This window comes from Tachypleus tridentatus, chromosome 13 (genome assembly GCF_004210375.1).
Source record: "Tachypleus tridentatus isolate NWPU-2018 chromosome 13, ASM421037v1, whole genome shotgun sequence".
NCBI lineage: Eukaryota > Metazoa > Arthropoda > Merostomata > Xiphosura > Limulidae > Tachypleus > Tachypleus tridentatus.
In genome coordinates, this window is record NC_134837.1 from 203306591 (window position 1) to 203318616 (window position 12026).

The 12026-nt window shown below is 31.9% G+C and overlaps 1 protein-coding gene across 5 annotated transcripts in view; it reads right to left on the bottom strand.

Moving 5' to 3' along the window:
• Positions 1-7419, bottom strand: part of LOC143239542 (protein cereblon-like) — a 16250-nt gene extending 8831 nt beyond the window's left edge. The window contains exons 1-6 of one of the 5 annotated variants that reach the window (XM_076480711.1): positions 6922-7417; positions 6453-6588; positions 2651-2733; positions 2326-2528; positions 613-774; positions 298-472 (exon numbers count right to left, since the gene is read on the bottom strand). In XM_076480711.1, coding sequence (XP_076336826.1) covers positions 298-472; positions 613-774; positions 2326-2528; positions 2651-2728 — 618 coding nt within the window. In that variant the 5' untranslated portion in view covers positions 2729-2733; positions 6453-6588; positions 6922-7417. Of the gene's footprint in view, positions 1-297; positions 473-612; positions 775-2325; positions 2529-2650; positions 2734-6452; positions 6589-6708 lie in introns of all 5 variants that reach the window. The other 4 variants (XM_076480713.1, XM_076480709.1, XM_076480710.1 and 1 more) reach the window with 4 other exon arrangements.
• Positions 7420-12026: the final 4607 nt, after the last annotated feature.

Genomic DNA, 12026 nt, shown 5'->3' on the forward strand with positions numbered 1-12026 from the left:
CTAACTGAAATGAGAAGATCTACGAGACTACAGCAGGTGCACAACACTTGTTATGAGAAAATGTAAATAAAATTATGAAGATTTCAGGTATTTACAAAGTCCAGTGTTAAAATTAGGATTTGAGATCATATTTGAACAGATCTCATAAAGTGGGTTCAACAAACATATAGTTTTACATATTTTTGAGTTATCTAATAAAAGATGTAACAAATTAATATTTTCAAAGTGGAGCCATGTTTTTTGTCTGCCCTTATATATTACTTATATATTGCATATTTCAGTTACACACATCCTCACCTTCCTTCTTAGGGGTGAATTAAATCTATCAGAATCAAGGCCTGAGCTACGTGTGTTTGTATCCATTGTGGACAGTGGTAGAGTTCTAAACCTGTCAAGACAGCTAAGTCTAATCCCTCCTCCAGGGTCATCCACCATTATTTCTGGAAGAATCCTTACTTTGGCCATTACCACACTAAACAAAAATGTAACAATTCAAGTTGGGAAGACTAAATGTATAAAACACATGCACACTAATTTTCAATATTTGTGCAAATATTTGTGTTTCTCCTAATGCATAGTTCATTTCCATGAAAGAAAGAAAAATACACTCACCCATCAATCTGTCGTCTTGCTTCTAAAATCTCAAATCGTTGTCGACCTTCTGCTTTGAGTCTCAAAGTAGACAGTCCAATGTTTTCATCAGCTTCTTCTCTGTAAGATCTTATCTCAGCTGTAGTTCCAACACACACTACACCTGGTGAAAGGGCTTGATATCTGATTGAATCAGACAATGTTAACTTTCATAAGACACCTGACATAACTTTAAATAAAACATCTGACTGAACCAGACTATGTTACCTGTCATAAGACATGTCACATAATTTTTAAATAAAACATCTGACTGAACCAGACTACATTACCTGTCATAAGACACCTGACATAACTTTTAAATAAAACATAAATTATATACTGCTTATACTTTATCCTGCAGAGAGTACCAATACATATAACTCTTACAAATACCAACCATTTCCAAAAAAGAGCAGCATATAAGGTGGATGTGTATAAAACAACTTTTTTCAGTTTTTTATCCATTAGATTACCAAGAAGTAAAAACAAATTAACGTTTGTTAGTTAATAATGTCCATATAAAGAAGTAATCTAAGTTATTATTATCCTAAACAAGCTAATATTTTCATCACTGTAACATTTTAACCCAGACCTGATAACCTGTTTTTATAAGTTATATAAAAATGATCCACAGAAGTAGAAAATGTCACTTTCATGATGAAGTAACTAAATATACTGCACAACAATTTTTTTTTAAAGTTTTTGCTGATTGTGACAGGTACCTGGTGGGTATGCACAAATATAGTTTTGGTTTTGCTTCATCACATAGGAACTATGAGAAATAGTTAACTATTTTCCGGCAATAACGTATTTCATTGCATTTATGTTTCTAATATGCTATAAGTTCAACATAATTAAAAGTGTTTTGCTCATGAATTTTGTTTGTATTCAATGTGCGGTGCATCACGTTGCAGTGTCCAACAGTAGTCAGCAAGCATTGACGGATTCCAGTTGCCCTGATATCGTTTTTCCATTGTAGCAATGTTTTGGTGAAACTGAAGATTTCAATGAAATGGTATGTGATGGGCAAATTTGGATGTTATTTTCGTGATCAGCAGCCAAAAATCTATAAGGAACTCCCAACAGTGTTCAAGAAGCAAAAACTTTGTTGTGCAGTGATATCAGAATAAGTTTCATCTTCTTTACAAGTGCTTCTACTGATTTGTCTATTCTTCATAGTTCCAAGGGTTAATTCACATTGTTTACAAGTACAGGTTAAAAGTAAATCATTGCTACTTATAATGATATTCTCTTTAGTTGTGTGTGTGTGTGTGTGTGTGTGTGTGTGTATATATATATATATATATATATAATTATAGTTAATCTTTCCACTTTGAAAACTCTAAATACAGTTTCAAATAAATAAAACAAATAGGAAATCAAAAATAACACTTCATGTAGACTTTCACAATTAACAAATATTTTACTTTATTCATAACAGTTTTTGGAATACTTTACCAAGTGAACTTCATCTAGAATATCATTCTTTCTGATGAATGATTCAAGCTCAACATACATGCAATAATGGAGATTGGAAAAAAATAGTTTCTACAATGTGTGTAACATGATCCTCAGCTAAGCCTCATCCACGCCTAATAATTTCTCACTAGATTTAAAAACTTCATTCTCTATTAATAAGCTGATTAAGAAAGAAATTAAACAATGTTTATTAAAAATAGTGGTTCAAATACTAACCTAGAATTGATTATACCGAGTGTATGATCCTTTTCTATAATTCGTTTCACCATACTAATAGCTGAGGGTTCAAATAGCTGTAGTGGAATTGTTTGACCTGGTACAAGTACAATCCCTGGCAGTGGAAGAAGTGGTAGGTTTGGACAACTGTTGTCATCTAGTAATGTTCTTCCAGTCAATTCTTCCAAGTCATCACCCAAATACTGGTAAAGAATTGAAATTTAATGAATACAAAATATGATAATACTAACAACTGTTAATATCAAATTAAAGGCATCTAATCTTATAAAATGACAAGATCCAACAGATATTTGAAGTTCCTTACTGTGTGCTGTGATGGAAGGGAGATGTCATAGGAAATGTCTCGATTTTTACCCTTTTCCTTATCACTTTTATCCACCATGTCATCTGCAGAAGGAAAATATTGCAGAAACAACTGTGTTGAAGTAAAGGCTTATTTCAGCCATTTTTAGTAATACCATAGAGATTTAAAGTTAAGAATCCAGAAGCTTCATAGACAATATAGAAATAAATGTAAGTAATCATTAATTAACTGAGATAGTTCAGTGTCTGAAAACTAACGAGTGTTAGGAGCGAGAGATGTTGCATCTACTCTACTACTGAGTTACTCAAGTCCCACAGTTTATATCGAAACGTTGCATTTGAAGTTAGAGATACATTTAGTTGTATTTATTAAATTACATCTGTAAGTGAACATGATTGAAGAAATTAATTAATTATCATTACAAAGGTGGACCTTGTATTATTTTAAACAAATAATCCAAAAGAACCTTACCAACCACAGAACATGGTGTGAAGAGTTTATATGAAAAATGTCATTAAGTGTCATTCCCGACAAAACTGACTTCTCTATGGTTCTGTATTGCTAAACATACATTAACTCAAGAAGCCTACTAAAATACAGAGTTCTGTCTGAAAATAAATTCTGTACAATTTAAAATGAGTATTAAAGTCATGTTTTTCTAGGTTTTCATATAATAATTTTTTTTTAACTTGACAAATATTCCACACTCACACCATGAAAGTTAAAAAAATAAAACAGTGAAATTCCCTGAATGGCAAAATATATATATTTTTTTTACTTTTAGGCTCTTATTGTAATAGAATAAATCTGGCAACAAAAAACAAACCATGTTTTGTTTTACATCATATAAATTAGACACTTGCAACAATTCCTTTGTGTTGTCTTTTTTAAAAACACTGCACAAAAAATTATGTGCAGTGTCTCCAAGTTTAATGCAGAAATTTTGAGAAATTTTAAAAATATAAATTTATAGAAATCATGCAAACAACTTAATTGTCAATGTATTTTATTTTTCTTATTTTCTCAATATGCGATTCTCTTATCTAGTTTGTTTTCAACTTTTACTGTTAAATAAACTAAAATTATATTTTATGTTTTTTATAAGATAGGGAAAGGTGATGTACGGTTTTCTAGCACTCTGCACATTGGATAAGAAGTTTAATACCCTTGTAAGACAATATTAAACATTTTAAAATATATAAGAATATTAGAAAAATTATTACTTGGTCAAGATGGCTAGCTTAAACCATTTGTCCCAACACTTTTTAAACCAAGTAAAACATTGAAAGAATCAAACTAGGGTAATAAACTACATAACATTTAACATTTACACTACCTGAAACTCTTGTTATACATTAAACAACATTCTATAGGGAATATGAGCAGAAATATCAATAAAACTATCTACTGGAAATCACATAGGACAATAAGATTCATAGTAGTACAAATACAACACATGATGGATGTTATATACGACAGTTAGATTTGTACTAATACAAATACAACATATGGTGGATGTTATATATGACAATTAGATTTGTACTAATACAAATACAACATATGATGGAGGTTATATACAACAATTAGATTTGTACTAATAGAAATACAACATATGGTGGAGATTATACAGGGTGTTCGGAAAGTCACTGTGCAGTTTTGTAATCATATTTTATTCAGCCTATTTCAAGCCAGCAACTGATAGTGGTGTTTAGAAACAAAATAAGAAGGATCCAGGCCTGTATTGATGCCAATGGGGGTCACTTTCAATATTGTTTATAATTGTAATTTATATTTACCTCCTGTATTCTATATTGAAACATGTCTGTTAATAAATATACAAGTGCACAGTTACTTTCCAAACACCCTGTATATGACAATTACATTTGTACTAATACAAATACAACATATGATGCATGCTATACACGACAATTACATTTGTACTGACACATGAATGGATGTTATATAGGACAACATGATTCATTGTAGTACAAATACAACATATTATGGATGTTATATATGACAACTACATTTGTACTAACAGAAATACAACATATGATAGATGTTACATAGGACATTTAGATTTGTACTAATACAAATACAAATGTTATATATGACAATTAGATTTCCACTTATAGAAATACAACATATGATGGATGTTATATACGACAATTAGATTTCCACTAATTGAAATACAACAAATGATGGAGGTTATATATATGACAATTAAATTTGTACTAATACACAACATATGATGGATATCATACAAGACAATTACATTTGTACTAATGCAAACACAACATACGATGGATGTTATATAGGATAATTAGATTTCCACTGACAGAAATACAGCATATGATGGATGTTATTTTCAACAACTAGATTTGTACTAATGCAAACACAAAATCCATTGAATATTATACAAGACAATTATATTTGTACTAATACAAACACAAAATCTGTTGGATATCATACAAGACAATTAGTTTTGTACTAATGCAAACAAAATATGTTGGATATCATATAAAATAATTAGATATGAACTAATGCAAACACAAAATCTGTTGGATATCATACAAGACAATTAGTTTTGTACTAATGCAAACAAAATATGTTGGATATCATATAAAATAATTAGATATGAACTAATGCAAACACAAAATCTGTTGGATATCATACAAGACAATTAGATTTGTACTAATGCAAACACAAAATCTGTTGGATATCATAAAAGACAATTAGATTTTACTAATACAATCACAAAATATGTTGGATATCATATAAAATAATTAGATATGAACTAATGCAAACACAAAATCTGTTGGATATCATACAAGTCAATTAGATTTGTACTAATACAATCACAAAATATGTTGGATATCATATAAAATAATTAGATATGAACTAATGCAAACACAAAATCTGTTGGATATCATACAAGTCAATTAGATTTGTACTAATACAATCACAAAATATGTTGGATATCATATAAAATAATTAGATATGAACTGATGCAAACACAAAATCTGTTGGATATCATACAAGACAATTAGATTTGTACTAATGCAAACACAAAATCTGTTGGATATCATACAAGACAATTAGATTTGTACTAATGCAAACACAAAATCTGTTGGATATCATAAAAGACAATTAGATTTGTACTAATACAATCACAAAATATGTTGGATATCATATAAAATAATTAGATATGAACTAATGCAAACACAAAATCTGTTGGATATCATACAAGTCAATTAGATTTGTACTAATACAATCACAAAATATGTTGGATATCATATAAAATAATTAGATATGAACTAATGCAAACACAAAATCTGTTGGATATCATACAAGTCAATTAGATTTGTACTAATACAAACACAAAATCTGTTGGACACTTCAAGAAAATCACATTCATGCTAGGCAGTAACTTCTCCAATTGGCAAAGCATGGCGTCTATCAGAATAATATCGTATTGATACTAAAATACTGTAAATTATTTTGCATTAAATAAAATAAAACTACTGACTAAATATTAAAAATTAGTTTGGCAAAAAGCCCATCATCTAAGGATTGTTACTTCAAACCTGATACTGCAAAATTTTCCAATTATGGTATTTCAACTGTCTTTAACAGAAAAAAGAATTACCATTCACTGTATACTCAACAGCCAACTGTTTTGTATTTAAGGCAAAAAAAAGAAAGAAATGGGTTACTTCTAATGTGAACAATGCCCGAGTGTAAAACAGTCTATCTATGATATCCCCCCAAACATTCTGGAATGTTCTCATTTTATTCTGACCTGATGAGGGTAGACTTCAGTAATATAGTCACTTTTTCCACTTCAGCCTCCTTTTATATCCTTTAATTAAAGGTTCTTCTAACTGTGCAGCCATTTGGAACCAACTTTTGCCTTTGTTTCATCACAAATGTTTTACCTAAATCATCAGTTGAACATTATTATTATTAAATAAATGGTTTTTGTTACAAAGTAGTTCTGGTTTATCTCAAAACACAGTGTTAGAGTTTTCCAAATTTATGTTGCAAAATCAACTTACTAGACAGTTGTCAGTATTACTTGAAGTTGCACTGTGTTAGTGTTACAGAGACGGTATTGCTCAGGGTAAGAGGGTCGACAAAAATAGATAAATGCATTCAATTTAGTACGATAAGATGTATCCTTTCTTAGTACTTTTATTATGTAGTGTGTAACCTATAAAAATTACTATCGTGCTTAACCAGTAAATAATGCTGAAAACTGTAAGCCTTGCCTTTAACAGCATCTGAACTATCTGAATCCTCGTCACGACGTCCTAACAACGATATCACTAGCCTTTCGTCCTCCATGATGTTTATCTTAAGGTATTCTGGGAAAAGGAAATTTAATACTTGTTACCCTACAACCAATAGCAGATAGATTCGTGCCCTGTTATCTGTTTAATGTTTAAAAAATAGAGCGCAACTCTTCAGAAGAACTTTTGGCGAGAGTGATCTAAGACAGGCGAATTTTTGCAAGCTCTTGAGTATAGAGGAATAATATAGGGAAACTTATAACTATTTTCCTGCGAGAACCACCTTCACTTATCTGGGCAAAGATAAACTACTATACCCACTTGGACAAAAATAATTGCTCATATTATAAGAAACAGCAGCAGTTCAAGAAAAAGGAGAGATCCAACTAGGACGACGAAAGTGCGAGTTGCCAAGGAAAAAGCGATGACGACCACTGCAGCAGAAAATACAACCATGACTCCGCAAAAAGAAGGAACATCTACAAAGAATGGCCTGAAAAATAAACAAAGTAAGTCTAGTTCGTTTGGTGGCCAAAAATTAGAATTAATTTCGAACTTAGAAAAAAATTCCCCGCTACTGGCACTTTGCAATGTAGCAAAAGCAAAATTAACATCTCTAGAAAGTGATAAAGAAAACAAAAAGAAAAATTGTTAAATTAACTAATTCAAGTGAAAATTCTGAAAACGAAGAAGAAGAAACTTCCCATACTGAGGTTGAGACAGTTCCTTCCTCCATTAAAAATAATACAAATGATGATACTAATTTAAAGAAAGCCTTGAATGTTGATAACACAAAAGCTAATCAAGAAAAAACCCTAGAACAAAGCGACGAACAAACTAATGAAACCAAAAGTTTACTCTAGTAGTGTCAAAAGAAATTCATTTAAAACGAAAGTACACAACCAAAAATATACCATCTAAAACAAAACTACCCCAATATTCTATTATTATTGAAGGCGTGTCTGGCACATATAATCAACCACAATTAGCAGCGGAAATTAGCAGATGTAAACCAATTTATATGCAAAAACGGCTCAACAAGTGGGTTTCTCGACATCACTGAGATGTAAACCAGGTGTTGAAATAGCCAACGTTAAGCGTTTACCAAGGGGCCATGTCCTTGTCCGAGGTCAAGAAGCTGATGACCTAAATAAACTACTTAAAGAATGACCCAAGGACGCCTTCACACCGGGAAACAAATATTCACTTACCAGGAACTAAACCACAGCCTAAGGCAATAGTAATCCGTGGGGTGCACCTCTCCATAACCAAACAGGATAATGAGCAAGCATTACACAATCTAAATATACCATACACCAAAGTGGAAAAAATTATATCCAAGGTCACAAATAAAGCAATAAATTTAGTAAGAGTTGACATGGAACAACATTACAATATCTTGGAACTGATAAACAATGGTATCATTTTGTGGTACCAAAAATTTCAAGTGGAACAACTAAAAACAGCAGTAGTAATTACACAGTGTTTTAATTGCCAACGATATGGATACGTTTCAGCGGCATGTCTAGCAACACCGAGGTGTTGCGAATGTGGGGTGAACACCACATATCTGCTTGTAAAAAAAAAAAAAAACAAGCTACACCAAAATGCTGTAACTGTGGAGAAACACATACAGCAAATTATAAAGGATGCGAGAAATATAAACAGATAAAACAACGCATCTATGAAATAAAAACAATAAAACCAACACAAGATAACACACCAAACACACACAACTACAGGACCAATTACATATGCACAAAAGTTGAAAGAAAACACTACACAACCAAAAGAACAACAAAATTCAACGAAAACAGTAACCAATTTACGAGAACCTAACAAAATAACAGATACAACAAGCAACCAAGAAAACAACAATCTTACAGTAAAACACAAACGATGAAACAAGTCTCATGGTATACTTAATTTAAAATATTCTTACAGAGTTCATTACAGAATTTACAAAACCGAAACAATCGAAAAATAACTTAGACTTTTTCATAAACATAGCTAAAAAACACAACACCACACATACCGCAAATAACAACAATCACAGGATACATGCTAAAATCTTAAAATTCACAGTTCTAAGCATCATCATCCAAGGTGCACTTGCTTATAAGAAACACGAGATCGAAGACTTAACAGATATTAACCCTGATATTCTTATTATAAGTGAAACACTAATTTATACTAAAAATAGATTCAAAATATATAACTATACGTCAATAAGAAGAGTTTGTTTGTTTGTTTGTTTTGGAATTTCGCACAAAGCTACTCGAGGGCTATCTGTGCTAGCCGTCCCTAATTTAGCAGTGTAAGACTAGAGGGAAGGCAGCTAGTCATCACCACCCACCGCCAACTCTTGGGCTACTCTCTTTTACCAACGAATAGTGGGATTGACCGTCACATTATACACCCCCACGGCTGGGAGGGCGAGCATGTTTAGCACGACGGGGGCGCGAACCCGCGACCCTCGGATTACGAGTCGCACGCCTTACGCGCTAGGCCATGCCGGGCCTAATAAGAAGAGATAGAACAAATAATCAAGACATCAACAGAGGAATTATGTTACTATATAAAAACCATCTTTCTGTTACTGAAATCTAAATAAACAGAAGCAATGAAAATATAGTGGTTGATATCCTCTTATAAACCACTCGATAATAACAATAGCAGGATTATACTGTTCTCCAACAAAGTGTATAGACATAAATCTCATGTACAATGTCTTTTCCCACAACCAAAATACCATTGTAATAGGTGATCTGAAAAGCAAACACAAGAACTATGGATGTAAATCCACTAACTCCAATGGCAGATACCTATTACAATTCATAGATAACAATAGCATATCCCTTATTAATGATAATACACCTACCCACACTACCTATGCAACTAATTCAAATGATATCCTAGATATCTGCCTTATCTCTTTTAATGTTAGACAAAAACTAATAAATTTTAATGTGGGAAAAGATGTTGACAGTGACCATCTTCCAATATGGTGTGTCTTCGATCTCACCCCCTATAAAGATAAAATCTATAGGCAAGACAAATTTTATTACAAAAAAAGCAAATTGGCAAGAATTTCAAAAGTATTAGACAACATACTACCAGACAAAATTAAACATACAGCGAATAACGAATCAGAAATTGATTGTTACAGTTAAGTAATCATGGAGTGCCTTCTGAAAGCAGCTACGGACACGGTACCAAAACAACAATATACAACCACAAACAATGCATGGAAACCAACCAAACAACTATTAACAATGATAAAACAATGAAGACAATTAAGAAGACTATTCATGGCAACAAGAGAACAAGAAATAAAACACAAATTAACAACATCAGAAACAAAATTAGAGCAGAAATTAAACAGCTAAAACAAGAAAAATGGGAAAACTTCTGCTCCCAACTAAACGAACAAACCGACCCTAGTAAGTTCTAGCTACACTTATAAAGATTCACAAATTAACCCACGACAAGAAAATACCCAACACCGGAATATAACAACACCTGAGCACAAACCAACAAAGAAAAAGCAGAAGCCTTCAAACATCAATTACAAAACACATTTAAAACACACAATGACTCGGACATGAACAACTATTACTAGAATAAAATAAAGAACCACGTAACAAGTAACATAGAATTATATAAACTATACATTTTCTAGTCAACATTATAAACAGCAACACTAATAATACATATGATTACAATAACCAATTAGTCACCATAAAAATCAAACTAAATGAACTTGAACAAGCAATCAAAAATTCAAAAAACAGCGCCTGGAAATGATGGAATACAAACAATTCTTCTCAAAAAAGGCACTTCAAAATTATTTGACCACCTATTAGCCATATTTAATTTATCTCTATACTCTGGATACATCCCAGTTTCTTGGAAGCAAGCTAATATTTTAATGTTCCACAAAGAAGGAAAACCAGCCAATAAAGCAAACAATTATCGACCGATCAGCCTGACCAGCTGTGTAGGCAAAATTCTCGAAAGAATAATAAGCAATAGAATCTCCACATTTTTGGAGATTAATTCAAAATTACCAGAAGAACAAAACGGATTTAGAAAATATAGACAAACAACAGATCACTTAATTAGGTTAACTGAAACAATAATAAACAGCTTTTATAAAAAAGAATGCACTGTATGGCACAATGGTCTTTGGTTCCGTATGTATGAAATGGGACTACCGCGAGGAATTATTCGCTGGTTATCTAATGTTTTGTAAAATAGAAAATGTAGAGTAAACGTAGAGGGAACTTTCTCGGAGTTCTTCACTCCAAAGGCTGGAGTCTGTCAAGGAGGGGTGGTTACTCCTATTCTCTTCATCATGTATGTAAATAATATGCCACTCAAAGACCCAAACCATGGATACGCGTCACAGTTCGCTGATGATGTAGCAATTTGGAAAAGTGCCCTAACACCTGAAATAGCAGCCACTAACTTACAACCACAACTAAACAGATTGTATGAATACTGCCAAAAATATAGAATTAAAATAAACACAGCGAAGACGCAATTAGTGATATTTTCAAAATCAAAAAACATCAAAAAGTACAACCCAGATCTACATGAACGGAGAGTTTCTCCAAACTGCTACATCTGCAAAATTTTTAGGGTCAACATATGATTCTAAACGTACCTGGATAAAACATGTAAATAACATAAAAACTAAAATTTGTCTAAGAATAAACAATGCTAAGAGTCTAACTGGTAAAAACTACTTAACAACACCAGAAAACATTATTAAAATATACAAGACATACATTAGACCAGTAATAGACTATGCAGCTCCTGCGTGGAGCGTAATGTAAGTGAAAACAATTACAAACCAAACTCCAAACATTACAGAACACACTAATTACATCAGTATACAAAGTACCTAAAACAACTTCATCAAAGTTCATGCACAATTACTCAATTACACAAACAATACCAGATGGACTTCTACATAGTACAATAAAATATTTTGATAAAAATTGGCGAAAAATGAGTTGTTTTGCGAACTAGACAGGTCTTGTATATATGATGAAGAGAGACCTAAACACCTCTCCCCG